At 31.2% G+C, this 23,631-nt stretch overlaps 1 protein-coding gene across 1 annotated transcript in view; it reads left to right on the top strand.

Moving 5' to 3' along the window:
• LOC105676984 (dynein axonemal heavy chain 1-like) overlaps nt 1-23,631 on the top strand; it is a 106,699-nt gene that overhangs the window by 73,432 nt on the left and 9,636 nt on the right. Inside the window, exons 32-51 of the mRNA XM_067356925.1 lie at nt 1,284-1,444; nt 3,356-3,571; nt 4,227-4,451; nt 4,595-4,757; nt 5,711-5,880; nt 8,006-8,214; nt 9,743-9,845; nt 10,696-10,824; nt 10,897-11,017; nt 12,074-12,204; nt 13,798-13,903; nt 17,470-17,624; nt 18,004-18,183; nt 18,371-18,761; nt 19,889-20,160; nt 20,716-21,026; nt 21,451-21,667; nt 21,936-22,131; nt 22,515-22,708; nt 23,458-23,612. Coding sequence (XP_067213026.1) covers nt 1,284-1,444; nt 3,356-3,571; nt 4,227-4,451; nt 4,595-4,757; nt 5,711-5,880; nt 8,006-8,214; nt 9,743-9,845; nt 10,696-10,824; nt 10,897-11,017; nt 12,074-12,204; nt 13,798-13,903; nt 17,470-17,624; nt 18,004-18,183; nt 18,371-18,761; nt 19,889-20,160; nt 20,716-21,026; nt 21,451-21,667; nt 21,936-22,131; nt 22,515-22,708; nt 23,458-23,612 — 3,805 coding nt within the window. The remainder of the gene's footprint in view (nt 1-1,283; nt 1,445-3,355; nt 3,572-4,226; nt 4,452-4,594; nt 4,758-5,710; nt 5,881-8,005; nt 8,215-9,742; nt 9,846-10,695; nt 10,825-10,896; nt 11,018-12,073; nt 12,205-13,797; nt 13,904-17,469; nt 17,625-18,003; nt 18,184-18,370; nt 18,762-19,888; nt 20,161-20,715; nt 21,027-21,450; nt 21,668-21,935; nt 22,132-22,514; nt 22,709-23,457; nt 23,613-23,631) is intronic.

The raw sequence follows: 23,631 nt of genomic DNA, 5'->3' as shown, positions 1-23,631 counted from the left end.
AATTAACGAAATTAATTAAAACATTGGTTTCAATAAAAAGTATCAAGAATTACAATCTTCTTTGGCTTGAGATTCTCCTGCTATTCCATCGTTTTGAAATTTGCGAGCCTAAACATCAAGTTATAAAATTAATTAATTTATAATAACATGCAAAACTAATATTAAATTGATACATGCAATTGCATATGTATAATCATATTTAATATAGAATAACATAATCGCTAATATACTTTTTTAAATCATAAATATGTCAATCTTTAATTATATTTATACTTGACTTTGATAGACAGCTAAATTTTATAATATATTTAGAATGAATATATAGCATTATTTCTTTAAATTCTTTTTTTGATAAAAGAGAGAAATAATTATCGAGCAATATTGCGTAATTTTATATTATAAATAATTCTATATTATTTTTTGCTTTATATGGTATAAATTGCATAATGCATAATAAAGGTTAATGAATAATTGTCATTTCCAATGCCGTAGCATCGTTAAATACTTTTTACTCGAGAGATTCGCAATCTTCGTATTTCCTTCGTATTTCATTAGAACCTTCGTTTAAACGATTTCCTTGAAGATAAATTGTATCACGAAGTAAGTAAAATCAACTCTTAAATTAATGAAAACTTTAATTTCAATCTTCCAGCGCTCTCCGTGCAAAAATTTTCATTGAAAAAAAAAAAATTTGTTGAATTGTATCAATAATCCAAAATTTAATTGATGACAATTATTGTAATGCATACAAAAAGTAGAGCATCTGTATATAAAAATATATAAATTATTAATATTAATTCACTCGATTAAAATACGTGTGAAATGTTAATTCACAATGCTATTAAATACTTGCTCACTTACATTCAGAATTCAACGAATCTTAATAATCCACTTCTACGGTATAATGGCCCCCAAGGCAATGTGTATTATCGAGAACGACCTTTTACGTAGACGGAATCCGATATCATGCATTCCATTCGATTTGTACATTCCGTATAAAGACCAGATTAATATATTTTTCCCACAATATCGGATAAATTACACAGCCGTGGAATTGTTAAAAGATCTGATATATTATCCGTTAGATTATGCTCTCATCTTATTGAATCAAGTTTCAACAAATTAAGAAATGTTTTGCGATTTTTATTTTATACTAGCATTAAAAAAATTTGTTTTATTAAAATACCAGTCAGAGAAAATGATAGTCATAGTGTATATTGTGCAATACAATAAAACGAAAAATGCGTAATAAGTAAGTTAAAATTTCAATGTGTTTTCTCTAGGGTGGTATGACAGAAAGGAAATCGGATCTTTCAGATTGATCAAGGACGTAAATTTTGTCGCAGCAATGGGATTATCCAGAGGTGGAAGAAACCCAATAACTGCTAGACTCTTACGACATTTCCATATTATTGCTTTTCCAGAGATGGAGGACGATGGCAAAGTAAGTTCGCACGGTATTTGCGAAACTGCGCGTTGAATACATTAACGCTAATTGCTTACATTTATCGACGGTCGCCCGTAAGAAATTGGTCATTTTATTTTCATCTGGAAAAAAATGTGAAATTTTTCCGAGCAAATTTTGTACGCTGAAGTCATAATTTTCGAATAAAGACGAGGATTAAATAAAATTTGCAAGATTTCAAGCATAGCTGTCGACAGACACGACAACACCGTCATCATGTGTCAAATAAAAAGCGAAAAGGTTTAATGACGTTTAGTGACGTTTACATCACTAAATCCCTAAATCAATCTTTGAAATTGTATATTTTAGGTGTAACAATAAAGGTAAGCCCCAATCTGCAGATAATAAATCAAAGATAAAAATAGTATGTAAATAGTGATTTCTGTGAAAAAAATGCTTTATGTTTTCATAAATCTATCCTGTTAAATCTATCATGATATTTTTCTTTATTTACAAATAGTAATAATAATTTTTTTAATTGTTATTACTTGAGATTCTAAGTTCCCTTACTTAGTTAATGTGTGACAAGATATTCCTTTTTTGGAACCAATCTTTCACAAAGCCTTCTTTTTTTTCTTTTTTATTTGTAAATATATTAACAGGGCATATTTTTTTCATATAACACAGATTTATGTGACACGGAACATATCCCTCGTGTTATATTGTATTTTTATCAAAGAAAATTACATTTTTGATACAAATCTATTGACTCAAAATTTATTAAAGAAACTATAGTAAAACTATAGAAGTAAAAATTGTCAATAGACTTCAAAGACATCTCATATAAAAAGGATACACATACGCATACGCAATCTCATAAGAGAAATTTAGAACCAAAATTTTTGTCATGTAATATTTAGCTTTGCATTTCCACTTATTCTGCGTATTGAAATTTAAATTTAAAAAAAACTTCAAGCATTGGCCCTCGAAAATAGCTTGTCGAAATCTTCCGACGACACAGCATCTTGTTACACCCGGAACTATACGTATACGACACGTGTATTTCCTTGCACTGCGTCGTCAAGTTTTCTTCCGTTAAATCGACATCCACACCCAGGCGCATAATCGCAGTTCGTAGAAAAGAAAGAACACCGTGACACCGTAGCTACATTGTTTGCCTTGCTCCTTTATGCCCATCGCAATTAGACGTCGTAAATCGTGACGTACCGACCATAATTTATCATAATTATCTACTCCGTTGATATAATGGAGACTATAATCCCTGCCGACTCCGCAAGACTCCCTTCTGTGTACGTTTCGATCAAGGTCGGTGAAGCGGGTCCGAGTGTTGGAAATATTTATGTCAAATATATTTATACTCTCTGCGGAGTGTTCTTCTAATTCTGCGGTACATTTTGCGGTTATATAAAAGCCACTGGTTGAATATTAAATCAAGATAATGATATAATTACCAAGATTATTATCATTAAGATAATAATACTATAATAAGAGTATTATTACTGTATTCAATAAAATGAGATAAACGAGATAATAAAGTAAATTTTAGTAGAAACGTAGGCGGTAATTTTTTTTTAACATGTGCGTACGGTTTTCTATTATAAGAAATTTAAATTAACTTTTCTTTCACCATAAATCAACTTTCACTACTTTTCAAATTTTAATATTAATTACTCTTATAATCTTGAAATTAAAATTTTACTAAGGTAAATTCTGCAAAATTGTTTTAGAATTAGTTAAGACAGAATTACATAAAAAATAAACTTTAAAAAAAAAATTAATTAAAACTTGTTCAAAGAATTTATACATGCAAAGCAAAATTATGCATTTACTGTTTATATTTTTGTTAAATAATAATTTAATACTTATAAAGTTAAAAATAAATCTAATCTAATGAATTTAATCTAAGTTAATTTTATATTTGGCTTGTAGTCGCATATCTTCAGAACAATCTTCAACTCGTGGCTTTCAAACACACCGAAGCTCGGAAATATGCTGGACGATATAGTAGACGGCACTTTGAAAGTTTTCACAATTATACGCAGCAAAATGTTACCCACTCCCAACAAATCCCACTACACTTTTAACCTTCACGATTTGAGCAAAGTGTTCCAAGGTATTCTTATGGCGGACGCAAGAAAAATGCTAGTTAGTATAATTTTCCAATATTGTTAATTTAAAAATCTGTATCTCATTTAAAAAAACAGTTCGAAACTAATAATAAACTACTTCAATAAAGAAATGTTGATAAACCTGAATAATTTTATTCTATGAAAAGAACTATTCTCGATAAAGGAATATGTGCTCAAGTGATTAAAGCACGCGTATAGTCAGACGAATCTACCATTCGGCTGTGGCTCGTACGTGCGCATCGCTCGTGGCATTGTATGAGCAATATATCGCTATTGCGAAGTTCAAATAAAGCAAAAAAAAAAAAATAACTTTGTTTTAGAAAGTAAAGCAAAAAGAAGCATATCGTTCAAATGGCTTCATTTGGCGTGACAAAAAGGTCACTCTGTACATAAATCGATGAACGTTGTTAAACGCTTTTAATTCTTTTTCAAACTGCTTTAAAAGATAGATGATTGCACGGTTATAAACCAATGTCATACTTTATCCAATAGCTAGTATGAAATTGAATGCGTCATGCGATTCGTATCAAGAAGCAAAAACACGTGTTTTAAAATTATATCCAGTAAAAATCGACACGTTTTTTATTGCTCATAAATTCGCGTATTTCGTTAATTTAATTTTAAAAGTATTATATAATATTTATACACATTTAATTTGTCTTTTTGCACAGACTCGCGAGAAGCTGTTATTACTTTGGTATCATGAGAATATTCGAATCTTCAGTGATCGTTTGATTAACGATGAGGATAGAAAATGTTTAGAGCAATTCTTACGGAATATATTAAAGGAGAAGTTTAATTGTGATGCTGATAATATTATCGGGACAAAATCATTATTTTATGGTGATTTTTGCAGTACGACGCGAGAATATGAACAAATAACAGATATGAAAAAAGTAATTTACTATTTATAGTTTAATAATATCAATTTAATAATTAATATGTAATATAATAAAAATTTCTAAGTTATAATTTTTAGTAATTTAACAATCACAAAAATAAAATGTATGTTATTTTAATCTCTTTTATGTATTAATAGATGAAAAAAATTCTGATCGACTTTTTGGAGGATTATAATCATTCAACAATGTCGCCGATACAATTAATATTTTTTGAAGATGCTATGAATCACATTTGTCGAATTATGCGTATTCTTCGGCAACCAAGAGGAAATGCTTTATTGCTAGGAATGGCTGGATCAGGTATGCTTATACAATCTTTCTATAAGACCGTGTCCGGCGAAACCTTTGCCTGGAAATCGTTAGACAAGAAATTCTAACGGGAGCAGATAGAGTAACGCACCTCCCTCTAAAATGCTTTGTAAAGAAAGCCTCAGTTAGCCGGATGCAAATTCCAAAATGTTTGGACATTCATGAAGCTTAAGCTTTGGAAGGTCAAGCAGCTATTTCGAGAAATTTGATTGATCTAGAGATCTTTATTTCAAGAATATGCCACAAAATTAGTGGAAAGTGTGCCTCGGATGCCAGGCAATTATTGATAATGGAGGTGACTGGACAAATTATTAATAATAAAGCATCACGGTCCTTATCAAGTAGAATGTGTGTATTTTTTCAGTTTATTACAATAAGTAGTCTTCGAGTCATGCCGGACACGCGCTTATCAAACAGATTGTGTTAGATACGTGCAAATAGAATTTAAGTATTTTTATGTATGACTAATAATAATTGAGAGAGAGAGAGAGAGAGAGAGAGAGAGGGAGGGAGAGAGAGAGAGAGAGAGAGAGAGAGAGAGAGAGAGAGAGAGAGAGAGAGAGAGAGAGAGTTTAAATACTCTCCTATTAAGTTTAAATGTGGATTACATCGGTATTAATTAATCAACTTTAAACATATGTCTAATGTTTTTTATATACGTTGAATAATATATGTTTACCATATTATATAAGTTTAAAAAATTAAAACTGATCTTGTCAGAGAAATGAAATTTTCATCTCAAAATCAAATATATTAACTGCCCTTGATTTTCTCTTCTTATTCATTTTAACAATCATTTAATATCTTGAAATTTTTCTCATATTTCTGAGAAATTAATATCGATGACTCTCTTCGTCTAAGCAGCTTCTGCTTATTATATTGTATAAATTGCGTCCGGTAATGCGAAATGGTAAGTTCAAAGCGGAACGCTTTTATTTTACTAGGACGTCAGATCTTAACAAAGCTTTCATCGCATATCCAAGAGTACAACTGTTTCCAGATTGAAATCAATAGATGTTATACAATTTACAATTGGAGAGACGACATCAAAAATATAATGCTAAAGACAGGATTGCGGAATCAATCTGTTGTCTTTTTATTCTCAGATACGCAGGTATAACAGCGAGATTAAATTTTACAATAACTAAATGTGCACAATGTTGTTAAACAAATTATTATTATTTTAAATAATTTTAAATAAATTTATGTTTATAATTATTTAGCTACGTTATGATTATGGTTATATATTGATCGTGTGCGGATTTATTGAGTATTCTCGTATTGTATCATTGTAACGCAATATCGCCAGCCGTACGTATTTGAGTTTCACACGACACCAACGCAAAGTCACGTCCGTGTGCGCCGGCGTCAAATTGACGACCGAGCGTCGAATCGATGGCTGAGCGCACATAGACGTGACTTTCCGTTGTTGTGTATGTGGAGTCCAATACTCACGGCTGACGAATTTACTGTAACGTTGAAAACAATGATATGATACGAAAAAATTTGCTTCCCGTATTATTACGACGTATCCGTATCACTCATGTATATCATCCGCATTATCTATACGTATTGTAAATAATAAATAAGTATAGGTATAATTAATACAAATATATGTATTTTTCTTTTTTTTTTGTATTAATTTCATATTGTAAAATATGCTTGTCTGCTTTAAGCATATAATTATTTTACACACCCTAAAAAAATATTCTATTCTTTAGCGGTATCCTTTTGATTCTAGAGGATTTTTCTCTGATATACGGCCTGAAGAAGATACTTTAATATGTAGAGAAACAACTTATAACAATAAGACACTGGATTTAATGCAATCCTGTTAATGTTAGAAGAATCTCTTCTTCTTGTAAATTTAATATTATTCTTATTTAGAGCATTTATAACGATACTTTAAAACAAATGTTTGTTACTTTCAATCTTATTAACAATAAGCATTAATTTATACCTGATTATCATATATTGATTAAAGCAGGGCTCGGAACTATTTCATCTTTTTGGCCGATTCTTGTGGTATACACCTCCTTTCCTCTTCTTATCGCGCGCGCGGCAGTCGCCCTAGGGCCAGCGCCGCCGAACGTTAGGAGCGGCGATAAATGTTGAGTTCTTCTCCCTTAATTATTAAAAGTTAAAAAAATTTATTAAAAATATTTTTTTGATTTTTAAATTTATTATGTGGAAATATTTCAATAAATTTCCACGTCACCTATGAGGTACTATTGCTATTGGGGAAAAAAATATTTTTAATCAATTTTTTAAATATTAATCGGATAACGCTGCTCCTAACGCTTGGCGGCGCTGGCCCTAGTGGCTGCCGCGCGCGCGGTAAGGAGAGAAAAGGAGGCGTATACCACGAGAATCGGCCGAAAAGATGAAATAATTCCGAGCCCTGGATTAGAGGAAAATCCTTTCTTTTACTTCGTTCATTTCGAACAGCACGGTACACAACTTGTCACTGCTCGCACAAAGCTCGCTGCCTTGTGTATGGTGATCGCATGCATATCGCGTAGCAACTAAATAATAATCTTCTTTTATCAAATGCGTGTATCTTGCATATCCTCTTATTTCAAGAGGCTATTCAAGTTACTATGGAATTTCCTATAGAAAAATTTACTCATGATCATAGCTCGTGCGTCCACTTTTTTATAGATGAATACGTGTTAAAGAGGAATATGCTCAATAATGCAAACTCGAAACCAATAGCATCATGACATCGCGATAGGGGAAGCACGCACGAGAGCGAAAATTGCCTACGTTACGCGTCCGTGTGCCAGTACGGTACCGAAACAGCTGAGCGCACATGAACGCGTGACGTAACAATTTTCACTTGTGTGAGTGCTTCCTCTATCGCAATGCCATAGTGTCAGCGATTTCAAGTTTACTACTGAATATGCTTCATGTAAGATTTTTTGCTTAAGGAAATGCTTAGAGGAATGTCTCGCTTATGAGTAAAATATTGTTTTTTTAATTTAAAAAAAAATGCATTTTAAAACCCAATTGAAGTAATCATTTAAGTGTCAATTTGAAATATAACGAACAAATAATTTAGTAACAATTGAAATGTGTGTATATTTCATTAATTAAATTAAATTAAATTAAATATTAATTAAATTAAATAAAATTAAATGGCACTCTTAGAATGACTGTAATTTGTGCTGATATTGAAATTCTTCGCGTTTCTATAAATCATATCCCCTAACGTTCTATGAAATTATACGTTCATCTAGATAAAAAATGACTCCATGTTGGAGGACTTAAATAATATACTGAGCACCGGCGATGTTCCGAACGTATATCAAGCTGATGAAATGGACAAAATATATCAAGCAATGCGGACGTCAATACAAGAGCCTAGACTGCAGATCAATAAGGGCAATCTTTTTTCCGCTTATCTGAAGGCAGTCAGAAACAACTTACATATTGTCATCACAATGAGGTACTTAAAAACTTAAATTTTACAATTAGTGCCACTTTTTAACGTCTCGTGAAAAACTTTATAGTATATATTTATAATATAATAATTTTTATAATTTTATTTTTTATGCCCTATAAATGATTACGTCACTTTGCAAGGTAGCTAGCAAGAAATTACAAGTTACAACAAATGGATATTAAAAACAAAAATATGAAATTTATGCGATGGCACATTTTCGGAAGCAGAAAAACATAACTGTCACATAGCTTTTAATACAATGTTGGACATGAAATCGCGCAAAACTGAATTATTCCTTGTCATGACATGCTAATGAATTCAAAGATTCATCTATGAAATTTGTACATTTACGACGAATAGATACGATTCTGATATATCGAGTCACACAGTTTTTAATAGCCGTCAGTTTTTAATTGACGTCATTAATCTTATATCGCATGCCGCACCTTAATGTAAAGTTGCTATAAGCAAAGAATGGATCGATAGATTTTGGGATAATAGTTCAGTCATTAAATTTTTTTGATATTTATGTGAAACATAAAATAAAATGTAATGAATAATAAAAATAATATAAATTTTTATGAAAATTGTTCAATTACAGTTTCTAAAAAACTGATATACAAATTTTATTTCATAAATAATCCATGTCTTTCAAGCTTTCATCATCAAGCTTTTGTAAGTATTTTTATCTGACTTAAGATTTTTAAGTTAATAAGCATAATTTCCTACATAAAGAATTAGATTTTAATAGAATAAAGATAAAAAAGTAACTGTACAAATATTTGAAAGCTCCAATATCCAATATCTGGGCAAATATTAATAGATAAAATGTAAAACGGCGAAAAGCCCAAAAGATTGACGAAATATTGCTCGGTGAATTTAATTTATTCGCGTCGGTTGCTAAAAGTACAAGTACAAGTTCATCTATGTCTGCATAGATTTTTCATATAATAAAGAAATCACTCAACGTTAATTGATATTCGAATCATACTTGCATTGTGTACATTCTACAATATCAAGTTTTTTGCCAATTTTTTTTTTAAATGCTAATTTATACCATGTATCCTTTAATCATACTTTTTTATACTTGTTAAACTGAAAGGATCTTTTAAAGAGGGACTAGAAAAATAATAATATTATTCATTAATCCTATTAATATAAAAAAAAATTTGTTGCCCAAATAAATTTATTGCTTTTCTATTCTTAATCTGTTTAATCAGTTTGAAAAAGTATTATTATAATTATAGATTTGTAATACAAGATTATGCAGTAATTAAATAATTTAAGACGATTTGCTAAAATAAGTATTTAGAGAATTAACTAGTACAAATTAGGTAAAATTCATTTGTAAGTCAATAATTCATTAAGTAAATACAGTAATCTGTTAAAGAATTAACTTACAAGTTGCTTTAATATTTAATTTAATTTCTCATATTATTATTCGATAAATTATGAAATGTGCGATTTAATTTTTATATCTAATCATAAATTCACAAGCAGAAATTTAATGTTGCACATTTTTAATATACAGCCCGATCGGAGATATATTTCGTGCTCGCATCAGACAATTTCCGGCGCTAATAAATTGCTCTACAATTGATTGGTTTTGCCCCTGGCCGAATACCGCGCTTCAGGTTTGTATAATACGATAAAAGTGTGACTAGAAATATATCTGTCTCCGCTAATCTTTGCTATAAATATTTTTTTATACAAATATTAAGTCAACGTTAAAAAAAAAAAAAATCTCTCTAGCTCAAATATTAATTATATATATAATTATAGATTACATTAATACGAAGTTTTAATATTATGAGATATCACATTGAGAATTTAGAGAAATTTAATGATTTTATTATTTTATTCTTTTAGAATCTTCGTAATTCTATGTGAGATTATTATTTTATATTAACTATGATAATCAAATAAGTTGATATAATCAAATAATATAAATTTTAATGTCACTTATCACTTTCGATACTAATGCCATTATGTGATAGTTCCAAAACAGAATATTTGAGTTATGAAATAAATTTTTTAAAGATGTTTCGACAATTTTTATTGTATCAAATTATAAAATATCCAAAATTTTCGATTATTTTGATCCGCATTTAACACTAAATATAATCATCTAATGTGGGAATGTACTTATCTCGTACGAGAATCCGCATCTTTTGTTATAAGGAATTTTGGAGATAGCAATGTTCAATGTAGCGTATGAATATGGATATCTCAGCGTATAACATTTAATAATTTCGCGACATCACTTATTCTGAGTTACGTTTTGATTTCCCCCGGAAGTTCCTCATAAATTAATTTTCGTAACTTGGTATAAGTTCATAGAGCGTAATATTACATAATTTCTCCAAGTTTGCCAGCCTCAAATTATTACTATTACGAAGTACATGACGGTAGAAAAAGAGTGTAATTAGTTGAAAACTAATGATACTGAGTATAATTAGTTGCAACACACCTATTTTTGCATAGAGCATAGCAACGTATCTTCTGTCGGACATTAAAGACAAATTGATCACGGACAAAATTTGGCAACCTATCATAAGGATATGCGGATATATGCATAGCAGCGCGATCAATGCCAGTGATCGTTTCTTGAAGGTAAACACACAATTTTATTTCATATGAGATAGACACTGTACTCTAAATAAAACTAAATAAAACTTACCTTAGGAACTAGAACGTTGTAACTATGTTACTTCTACGTCGTACATGGAGTTACTGACTAGCTATACCAAGCTGCTGAAAAAGAAGAAGAACGAATTAAATTCTGCAATAACTCGTTTGTCCGCTGGTGAGTAAAGTTTAAAACTACAGAATTATTAAATATTATATTGTTCAAAAATGTTTAGACAAATTTTAAATTTAAATTCACAATTTATTCTCTCAGATACATACAGATTGTAACAAATAATGTGTGATATATTTTTTTTGTAATGTAATCGAAATCTCAAAATAGAATTTGAAAAACTGTACAAAGTGAAAGGAAAAAAGAATATAAAATTTTAATTGTTTCTTTTTGTCTGGAAAATTCTTTCTTAGTTGAAGGCCAAAAAGGTTCAATTTAAATGATCGATTTTAGATGAATTACAACGAAAATTTTTCTTTTATTTAATGCCTTTCTTATTTTATCACTGGCGCACACTTGGCACAAAAGTAAACGGATTTTATGGGTCAAAGGTACATGACCGCACTCGATAATTTTCCAGTCCATAAATTTAACGCTGTTTGTCTGATACTAGCTTGTAGTAAATTTAATATCGATTTGTCCTACGTGTACGTCGTGCGTATCATTCGCATCCGTAGAAGGCTGGAAATAAAATATTTTAGCTTTCAAATCCTCATGATGTATTTTTATATAATATTTCAATCAAACTAGTCAATCAAAAGTCCTATTCAATCAATCAATTCAAAGTTAGTTTGATTTGTATGTACGAAAAATTATCTTAATCAAGTCATTATTATATCTTCATTATCCGATATAATTTAATTTTATATTAATATTTTGTATGAGAGATAATTGGAAAATAATCGTATGTCTATATATACGTTACTTAAAATTTTTATTTACTTTATTATTATCGAAAGCAATATATATATATATTATAATCAACGTTGTTAAAAGCACAGAAAATTATGTTTCTTTAGAGACTATGTTCTTATTCTGTCGATTAACATCATGTCGAGTCAGGGAACACATTTACTCAAACTTTATAAGCTTTAAAAGAAAATCCATTATCGCTGACTTGTTCAAAATACAAGACAATGCAAATTAATGACTGCATCTGATTTACATAAATCAGCATACAATTTAGCCTTTGTAACTCAACGCATCGACGTCCCCAAATAGGATTGACCAAGTTGGCAAACACAGAGGCAGAAGTTAATGATATACAGAAAATAGTGAAACATATAAAGCCGAAGTTAGAGAAAGCGACGGAAGTTATGGCGAGGATAATTCAAGAAATTTCTCGAAACACAGTAAGCTCAATACTCGTCAAATAAAAAGTTTTGCAATCTTTATCTTTGACAGTTAAATATGTTATCATGTTTTTCGTACGAAATCTCATCAGTTATGATAACATAGATCTATTCAACGATATCTTTCATGATGGAACTGAAATTATTCTTTGACTCACAATCAGTGATCAAACTCGAAATCGATGACATCATGACACCGCGATAGGGAAAGCACGCACACAAGCGATAACTGCCTATGTCACGTGTTCGTGTGCCGGTGACCTGTACGGCTGAGCGCTTACAGGCACATGTCGTAGCGATTTTCACTCGGCTGTTTCCTCCATCGCGGTGCCATGGGGTCATTTCGAGTTTGCATCACTCAATTGTAAAAGAAACACCTGATTTATCTCGATCTTTAATAATTCCTTTGATGTCTTATATCTTTGATGTCTTGATTTTTTCGTAAAATTATTTAGTAAAAAACTTATTATAAAGATCCCTTTAATCATTAACTCTAATGATGTTTTTGTAAGGCAATTATTGTTCAAAGCTGTCGTAAGCTTTTGTAAGCAGAAGAATCTTTTCGCGATTTTGTTTATGTCAAAAGAGCTCTGATAAAATAATGTAACGTTTTAGCAAAATTAAAAGCTACCTGTTCGCGAAATTTTTTTGTAAGTTTCGTATCCCCAGGCAAGACATCACTACACTACAAGGTTTCAAAGTATCATATACTAATTAATTAAGAGTAAGTATATTCGAACGAAAATACTTTATCATTTTAATTTATTAATTAAAAAAGAACCGTTACAATAAAATCTAAAATTAAGTCATTATTTTTCGCTATAAAATGCTTAAAAATTTTCTCGTTTAAGAGATATACTCATATTCGTTAAAAATTTCTTTCTCTCAACTGCAGAAAACAATACATTATCATGAGTTTAAAGTTAACTGCTTTGCTCTTATTAAATTAGAATATTTTTTATAATAAATAAACGACATACAATAAAAAAATACGATTACTGAAATTTTCGCATTTATGATTCGCCGAGAAAATACAATCCCTAATAAAAAGTACACGTTTAAAAGTCATAATAATCAGTTTGCATATGCTCGCGCAAAGAGAGCATCATACTAATTCCATAAGCTATAATAATCCAAGTTTAAAAGCGTAGAAACGAATGGTATTAAACGAACAAAACTAAATGAACGAATTTCCCAGATTTTTCTGTATATTTTTTCAATAATTATATTACAAACATTGTCAGAGTAAAATGAGAATGCAACACAATTATTAAAATTTTATGTTTTATAAGTTATACTTTGATGTTATGAATTATAAAATAGTTGCATTCTAACTTTTATACACGTATTCATTATAATTTTATTTTATTGTTATAACTTTTATATTTTATTTTAATTAATTTTTGCTCCCTAACAATTTTATTATTTACATGGACAAATTTAATCAGATTCCATTCTTCTCTCTTTTAAAATTTATACTAATCTGTTTCTAAATCCTCTCATCGCACAAGTTAATATACCCTTTACAAAATATGTTTACGTAGTTAAAATACGAATTGTGGATAAAATAAGCCTAAAATACGCTTGTTGTAGATTGAAGCCGAAAAAACTAAAGTGGCAGCTGTGAAACAAGAAGCGGCGGCATCAAAAATGAGGGAGGAAAATAAAGTGATCAGGGATGAGGTGGAGATCGACTTGAGTGCGTTTTATCCCTGCGAAATAAATGTTTCACCGTGAAAGTAGACTTCAAATTATGTTATTTAAAACAGCACAATGCGGGCGCTTTTGTGTGTGTGTGTGTGTGTGTGTGTGGGTGAGTGGGTGGGTGGGTGGATGCATGCGTGCGCGCGTGTGTAAAAGGTGTCTCATTTTATTTTAAACAGTCAAATATCTGGAAATTACAGGATTTTACAAAAAAATGCTTTGTACAAAAGTTTTATGACTTCGACGTATGATAGTGCTATTGGTTTGTCCTTGGATAGTCGTTGGATAGTCGACAGACTTATCATAACATCCGTTCATGATTCCCTCAGATTCTTGAATCATTTGAAGATGAAAATCTTAATGCCAAAATGTCGTGGCTATAATTTTTGATCAGGAAGGGTTTAAAATTCATTAATCAGCTTGTTAAAATTTCACACGTTCAAGAACATCGCATATTGAAAGGGTCTTTCTATAACACTTTACTCAGCTCGATCGAAATAATAATACTTGAAATTATTGTTCACTTTATTTTTTTGTACACTTTTCGCAAGATTGATGAATTTCGGGATAATAATAGTAATTGTCGTACGGAAACGCGATGCGCATCGTCAAAGCGTTCGTGTGAAGCGTGCCGTGACAAATATTTCACATTGTGATGAGAGAAAATCAATACAATTGGAAATATATATATAGTATATACAGGGTGATTCAAAATAACCTGATGTCCTTGCAATGGCATATTCTTGAGCGAATTCTGCGATTTTTCCTTTTACAAAATTTTGTCCAAAGCTTAGTTTTCGACTTATAATTGAAAATAGGTAGCAACTTACGAGTTCGGTACAACGGGCAAGCAGGGACGCGCAACGTATAATGAGACTGTCAAATGTTTACTATCGTCTCATGACGCATTGCACCGTCCCTGTCTGTCCGTTGTATCGGACTCGTAAGTAGTAAACTATTTTCAATTATAAGTCAAAAACTAAACTTCGGACAAAATTTTGTAAAAGGAAAAATCATCTCAGAATTTGCTCAAGAATATGGCATTGCAAGGACATCAGGTTATTTTGAATCACCCTGTATATACAGTTTTTATTTTCCATTGCCAGGCAACTAAACTTGCTTCTGATCCGGTATACCTCGATTCTCAATTGTGTAAATCCGCCAGACCAAAATTCGCTTTGCACATGTTGCAGAATATCAAACTGTCATTATACTACTTAAAATCCGTTAATTTAAAAAAATGATTTATTAATTAACTACGCTGCGAATCAACAAATTATTAAGATCGATAGATTCGGAATAAAACACTTAATCTGGTAGTATGCCCCGATAGCGGGTGATCGGATACACCCTATATATATATATATATACACACAGGGTGTCCGATAATTGCTGAATCACCTCTCGGGTGCAGGTAGAGCGGGTTAAACCGAGTAGAAAAGTCCTGGGGTGGTAACTCGGAGCGACTCCTTGCTTCCGCGACGTCGAATCCGGCCTCGCTCGTTTGGATACTCGCATCCTGAGTGAGGGGGCGTCTCCCCATGGTCTCGATCGATATGTGGTGCATATTCTCGGCCACGGTCTGCGTACCGGCGTTCGCCGTTTATGGAAAACGGTGCATCTTATCCGCGGGCGATGGGCCGTCACTACGCGGTTCGAGAGTTCATTGAACAGTGTTTTTCTTCGATTTCGGCTATTCCTGGTCCTTTGAGTTGCGTGCAAATTTTTCGCGCGCTCCTCAGATTATGACAGGGCGAGGCGTCTTTGATTCGCCCACAGATTGTCTAGAACGCCCTTCTTATTACTTATTCGCCAGTTTCGGAAACTTGCGCTTTCGTTAGCCGATAAGATGCTGATGTGTGATGCGAAAATTGTGAGAGTGACTTGCTAAGCTGGCCGGGCCATACTCAAGTCATCTCGATGCTTGTCCTTGGCAACGACGACAGGATCTTCCACTCGTTCTGCAGCATAATGCGATCCTTATGCACTTGTTTCATTATTATGGAGTCGGTTCTAAAATAATGTGCATCTATAATGTATAGCCAAAATGTTGGTGGCGGTTCGGGTGGCGATAATTGCAGGAATTCGCTATATGACCTTATTTGCGTGATCGCTGCCGTGTGACCTTTCCAATTTTTCCGCGATGACCCTGCTCATTCCCGGGTGTGACCGTCGTTTTACAACATTTCACTCGCGCCAGCCACTCAGGTCGCCGTCCCACGACGGAGTCTTAATTTCCCTGTCACTTAATTTAATAATAATAATACGGTAATACCAAGGCAAAGACAGCCTAATGCAATCGCTGAAGCGGGGAAGATTGCTTCCTCTCAGGGGCGAGGGGCAACTCTGGATTTCCCCCTCCCTCTACTCCCCTTCTCATCCTTCTCTCCCTCACCCTACTCCCTCTTCTCCCTTTCATCTACTCCCCCTCCCCACACCTCTACTTCCCCTACTCCCCTTCTCATCCTTCTCTCCCTCATCCTACTCCCCCTTCTCCCTTTCACCCTACTCCTCCTCCCCATACCCCTACTTCCCTTCCTCCCCCCTCCACCCCTTGGTCGGGCTGCTACCCTTGTGACGGCGCAGCGGAGAGCGTCACGTCACACTTTTTATTTATATTTACATAACTTACGTTGGTTAGCATTTGAAGTCAAACCATACTTTACACATTTACACATTTGCTTTTATAATGAAATACATACGTGTTAAATAATAATTCAGAGGTATACATTATATGCGATGAATTTAGAGAACTTATATTTATGTTGAGATGCGTTGACTTATCTCGTAATAATAACTAACTACTTGCTATACCGTACACGTAATATGCAAATTATAGATATTAGATATGTATATTAGATAAAGAGAACTTCATTAATTAGTTCTTTCATCATCTATTCCCATATCTTAGTATCTTGAGAAAACTCAAGCCAGTTTGGAATGCAAAAGCATATTGGAAATAGCATTCTTATATTGCGAACTGTCGCGTCGAGAATACATATACCCGTGTTATTTACTTTGATTTTCTGCTTTTGTGAAAATATATCGCATTGTACGCGGGTCACATATCAGAATTTTGACGGAGAATTTTGCGATATCACGAAGTGTTTGCAAAGCTTGCGGAAACGCAAGCCTAAATATGTATTGTTTGCAGTCGTTTTGTAAATACAACTGGAACAAAATAGTAATCTAAAGCAATAGAAATAAAAGTTTTACTTGTACGAGTTTACGTACAGGTAAGAAAAAAATATAAAAATGCAATATCAAAAACAAATCACCGACAAAATTCTCAATACTTGTTTAATCAATATACACCAATTGACCGAGTTTAATATATATTTATTATATCAAATCGTAAAAATGATGTTTAAAATCGCACCCAACTTTTTGATTATTTAAAAATTGCATAAGCACAGTGTTCATAAAAAGATTATAAATTTGAAAGCATTTAAACGATTTAAATAAAACTCAAGAGTAATAGTAATACTTAAGTAGTACTCGAAAGAGTTGAGAGAAACTGTAATTGTCTGTTTATAACTTACCCGTTTTACATATCCGCAGATGAGGCAAAATCAATGCTCGAGGCTGCCGAGGCCAGTTTGAAAGCGTTAAATAAAAACGATATTATGGTGGTAAGAGCGATGAAAAGACCGCCGATAGAAGTGCGTTTAGTGATCGAGACAATGTGCATTGTGAATAACGTGAAACCAAATAAGGTTTGTTCAGGCATTTGCATATAATTATGCAAATATTGCAGAATAATAGTTACAAATATATTTAAATAAACTATTAATATTTATTTTTAATATTTAACTAATTATAATTATAAAAAATTCATATAATATAATAGTCATTTTTTATTTTTTATTATTTATACAATTTATATGCGCATCTTTTACACGGCAATATATTATTTTAATAAGCAATATATTATTTTATAATAATAAACTGACTTTTCAGAACTATACATTTCAATAAAAATTAAAAAAAAACTTGATCCAAGATATCTTTACCTTGTTTTATAAAAAAGTGATTAATATGATTTTTAATGAATTTAATAAATACGAAGTTCATAAAATATATGATTATTCTTAGATTCCTGGAGAACGTCCCGGTGAAATGACATTAGATTACTGGACTCCTGGAAATGAGATGCTAGCAGATCCAATATATTTCCTTCACACAATACAGCACTATAAAAAGGAAGATATCAAAGAGGAAATGATCAATACATTGAAAGACTACATAGAAAATCCCAACTTTCAACCAGCCAAAGTAAATATCATCTTGTAAAATAGCAAATTACATTTCTGCATGCTGTATCAATTTAATTTTTAAGAAAAAGTAATTTTAATATGCATTTATTTTCAATGTATAACGATTAATACGAATTTAATACAAATACTAGAATGTTTTTAATCGGTACATTTGTATTTACAATATGGAATTGCAATATCGAAAGGTACTTCGAGTCTCGAAGCCATGCTATTCCTTGTGCATGTGGATCCACGCGATATACAACTACTATGACGTGAATACAAAAGTTGCGCCTAAGATGACAGGTTTGACTACAACCGAGAAAACCTTGGCTGAAACCGAAAAGATTTTGGAAGCCACTATGTCGAGACTCCGAGAAGTAGAGGGAAGCATCAAAAAGTTGCAAAATCAGTTGAGTGAAGAAGAAGTGAGAAAGGCCGAACTGGAAAGGCAGACCCAACTTTACGAAGAACGAATTACGTATGCTGTAAGATTGATTGTGAGTCTATCGAACGAAGAAAAACGATGGTTTGTCATACTGGAGGATATGAAAATATCTCTAAAAAATGCTGTCGGTGACATTCTTCTGGCGTCAGGTGCGGACGATCATGTTATAATCATCTCATTTGAATTATTTTGTATTTATAGAAAAAGCCAAAACGTTTCAATCAGCCGTATATTACCGAAAAAAATAATCCAAAAAAAAAAATTTCTTTGATATTAATTCTCTACTGTTAGTCGACGTCATTTGCATAATTTAACTCATAATTTATATCGCGATAATTAAAACGTACTCGTAATTTCAACAATCAAACACACTAAAATAAAATAAAAAAGATTATTAATGAAATTAATAACAGCATGCATAATGGCTTAAAGTGTCATTATAGATAATTGCTTAATTTCAATTTTATATTATGAAATTTGTCATTATATTATTTTGAAATTTAACAAGAGCATCGATTGTTAAAATTCTACAAGATTCACTTTAATGTAGAATTGATATGACATTTATGATGTAACAAACTCGCAGCGATTCTAGTAAATCCAATTTTTCTGCTAAGCCTATAGGGATCTTGCTCTTTACAGAGTATAGCGACATAAATTCCATCTGGCCTTCTAGCACAATATTCACGACATCTTATCAAAAATATTTAAAAGGAAATATTTATCATACTCCAGCAAGCTTATGTATCGTATTTTATTCAACTATATCCTGATTTTAATATTATATTCTTTTTATACTCGTTTTAAAGGTAAACAGATTTAAAGATTACTTTGTGTACGTATATATATTATTTAAAATTATTCTTTTATTATATAATGTCTTTATCGCCAAACATGTAGATATGAAGAAATAATGAAAGCTGCAAAAAATCTCAAAACATGATCATAGAAACATTTGCATTTTTTACTTTTAATTGATGCAAGTTTGATTTGTTATGTTTTTTATGAATAACTTTAAAAGCACAATTCTTTCATAACATTGTCAATGAATGCTTCATTATGTTATCTTCTTATTGATTCCTCTAGTCTAAACTCGAAATAATATTACAATTCCTTCATAGGTTCATTGACGACAATTGTTTACCATTGCATTCATGTGAGATGGACAAAGCTTTGGCTTTAGCAAGCTAATCAAATGTCCACTGCAGCTTTGTTTATTTTAGCAGCAGAGTGGAGCTTATTTCACATAATCCCTTCATACCATTCTTGCCTACAGGTGCGATAGCATATCTGACACCTTTCACGGACACCTACCGCCGGGAGCTTCTGATCTCCTGGTACAGCGCTCTCGGCGAGGATGTACCTCACACTCTAGACTGCAAACCGATATTAATTCTCGGTAATCAGATTGAGATAAGAAATTGGCACATCTGCGGTTTACCCAAAGACACCATATTCGTTGAGAACGCGATTCTCGTTATGAATTCCAAGCGAATTCCTCTCTTTATCGATCCGCAGGCACAGGCGAACAAGTGGATACGCAATATAGTAAGTCACTTGCAAAAACAGTGAGAGAATTCCTTTAACATATTTTGCGGAATATACCCTTTATAAATTTCATACAGCTGCCGATAAGAAATGAAATGTAAAAGAGAGACTCAACTGAACTATATTTATATATTCATTATACAAACTTTAAATAATAATATAAAATCACAGAAATATAATGCTTATAATTATAGTAGAAATTCATTATTGGAATATTTAACTTTACTCATGTATAACATAATTTTAAATTTTATTCGATAAAGCGATAATTCTGTTGGAAATTTGTATAAATATTATATATCATATATATATATATATATATGAAATGACTGTCTTGTTAGATTTAAAGCGTTCAATATAACAGTCTAACTGAAATTTTTAACAATTTTAGAAAATTAATTTCATAATAGAAAAGTTTATATTTATTTTAAATTTCTCAAATTTTTGAAATGCTGGTTTTACAGTTGTACGATAGACTCCTTCAGTTACCGCTTGTATGGATTGTTCAAAGCATTCTCCTGCTATTTCGATTATCTAAGTTATTTCAAATTCCAGTGCAAACCAATTGGACTTTCAATTACAAAAATAATGGATAAAGACCTTTTACGCACGATTGAAGATTGCGTGCGATTCGGCAAGCCCTGCTTGATTGAAAATGTTGGTACAGAATTGGAAGCTGCCCTAGATTCCATTCTTAAACGTACGCTATTTAGACATGCCGGACAGCTCAGTGTCAAAATTGGCGAGGATATTGTGCCCTACAACTTTGATTTTCGCCTTTACCTAACTACGAAACTACCGAATCCCCATTACGCACCAGAAATAGCAGCAAAAGTGTTGATAGTCAACTTTACGCTTACTGTTGGGTAAGATTTTACTTTTCTCAAAAAGGAAAATATATGCAGATATATATCATTTATGTAAAATTCATAAAATTTGTAATACATATGAAGTTTGCAGTAAAAGTTGCTGTGCAATATAAAATCAGTTATTCTCATAATCTGAAAATATTTTCTTAAGCATGCGACCGATTATTTCTAACTTTTATCTCACAAAATTTACTATTTTATTTTTCACAGAATAATATTTCTCAGAAGAATATTTTTTAGAATAATACAAATTTGTTTATTTGTGAATAATAGAAGTATTCAATCTTTAATGATTGATACAATAAAGCAGACTTACATTTAGTTAATAAAATAATAAAAATCTTTTTGACATTGATTGATACGGGTGGCGAACATAACGTCCAATTTATGTCTAATTTTACACATGTGTGAAACCACACAGCGGCCTTGTCGAACAGATACTCTCTCTGGTCACAATACAGGAACGCCCTGATATCGAGCAGGAAAGGAACAGACTTATTGTATCAAATGTCGAAATAAAACACGATCTAACAGAGACCGAAGATAAAATTCTACACAAACTCACAGCATCCGAAGAATTGACAATAGATGACATGAATCTAATTCTTATCCTAAAAGCCCAGAGCGAGGAAATCAAGGTCAAGTAAAATAGATAATGTATAATATTCTGCTAATAAAATAAATTAAAATTATTAGCTTTTTTAAATTATTGTTTTACTTTTGCGTAACATTAATTTAAATAAAATTCTAATAACAAAATAAATTGCATACATATGTTCGTCAGTCCGTTTATAAAAAAATAGAGAGAAACTATTTAATATTAAAAATGCAATAATGACTTCTCTTCTTTTTATCGTGCAGTTTATCAAACACATCACTCAATTATTCCGTGATTTTTTAATACAGACAAAGATAGAGGCCGCCGAATTTGCGCAAGCAGATATCGATTTAACGAGATCATTATACATGCCGATTGCAAATCGAGCACAAATACTGTTTTTTTGTATTGCCGATCTCCAGTGTATCAATATTATGTACCAGTATTCCTTAGAGTGGTTTGTCGTTAATGTTAATAATAGCATACTAAATGCCGAAACAAACAGTAAGTATTTTTTCCCTCCAATATCGTATTGTAGTTGTATTCTAATGTCTTTTATTCTAACATCATATTTGTCTCATATTTAATATCTCATTGATTTTAACTTTTATGATATAAAGATATCTAAAAAATTTATATAAATTTGACGAATCTTTCTGCGTTTCACTTACTATAGCAGAATCATCACACAAAGCTTATTATGATTGGCAAATAAATCATTCATGTATAATATTTTTAAAGTTTAAAACTTAAAGTTAAAAACTTGATTGGTACACTAAATTAATAATTAATATTATTTTTAAAATTTAAATAAATTTTTAAAATTTATACACAGATATATCTTTATATAATACATACAATCATTAATTCAATATTTAATCTCGCAGAAGATATCGATAAGCGGATCGTAAATATCAACAAAAATTTGACGTTTGAGCTGTTCTCGAACGTATGTCACGGTTTATTTGTGAAACATAAGCTGCACTTCGGGTTTCTTCTCTGCGCGCGTATTCTCTTGGATGACGGCACTATCGATTCGAAAGAATGGCAACATTTTCTTACAACAATCGCACCGATTCAAGTAAAACTTATAGCTATGCATATTAATCATTTTGTATTATTATTATTATATATTTGCACTTTACCAAATAAAAAAATTAGAAAATTTTATTAAATAAATTAATAATTATATTATTTTCTGTAGAAAATGCTATATAATAATGCAATAATAATATATATGTAAATAATATATTTGATCACACCTGGAGCACTAAATAGTTTCTGTCTAACAAAAGCATTAATAATTCCCGTAATTTTGCATTTATCTAACTCAATATATTAATATTCTCCGACTACAGTGACATATCATACTAAAATTATCGTTAAAATTATTTTTGAAATTAAGAATTAATTCTAAAATTATAGATATTTTATAATATTATTCTATTCTCTCAACATATTATAGCATTATTTAACCATGGAACAAATATTGAATGCAAAATAGAAATGTGTTTATTTTAACATATCTCCATTTTTGAAATATAGAATTTTTGAATTAGATTTAATTTTTTTTATTGACTTTTGACAATTAAAGTGGATATTTAGTAAATATCCAGTAAATAGAAGCAAAAAGACTACAAATGACAAAACCCTTTCTGTTTTAAGAACTGGAAATTTATAATTCAAAAAAATGAATTTTTACTGATTTTTTTTAATTCGTCATTTTAATTTTTGCAGAAGTATTGAGCTTTCACATAGAAAAGAAATATAAAAATGTTTATCATTTCTCGTACATTATCGACATATATATCAAAATTTCTTTTCTCTTAGGAATTGCCAAATCCCGCGCCTAAATGGATTACTTCGCAGTGCTGGAAGGAAATTCAAGCTTTGGAAAGGCTTCCAAAATTTAACAAATTTATTATATTTTTCCAACAATCGTTAATCCAGTTTAAAAATATATTTGATACTCAGGAAGCACATTTGTAAGTGGATTATTTTCCT

The sequence above is a fragment of the Linepithema humile genome, chromosome 6, assembly GCF_040581485.1.
Source record: "Linepithema humile isolate Giens D197 chromosome 6, Lhum_UNIL_v1.0, whole genome shotgun sequence".
In the NCBI taxonomy this organism is placed as follows: domain Eukaryota; kingdom Metazoa; phylum Arthropoda; class Insecta; order Hymenoptera; family Formicidae; genus Linepithema; species Linepithema humile.
Note: the sequence above shows the minus strand (reverse complement) of the source record. Positions and strands in the feature narration are given on the sequence as shown.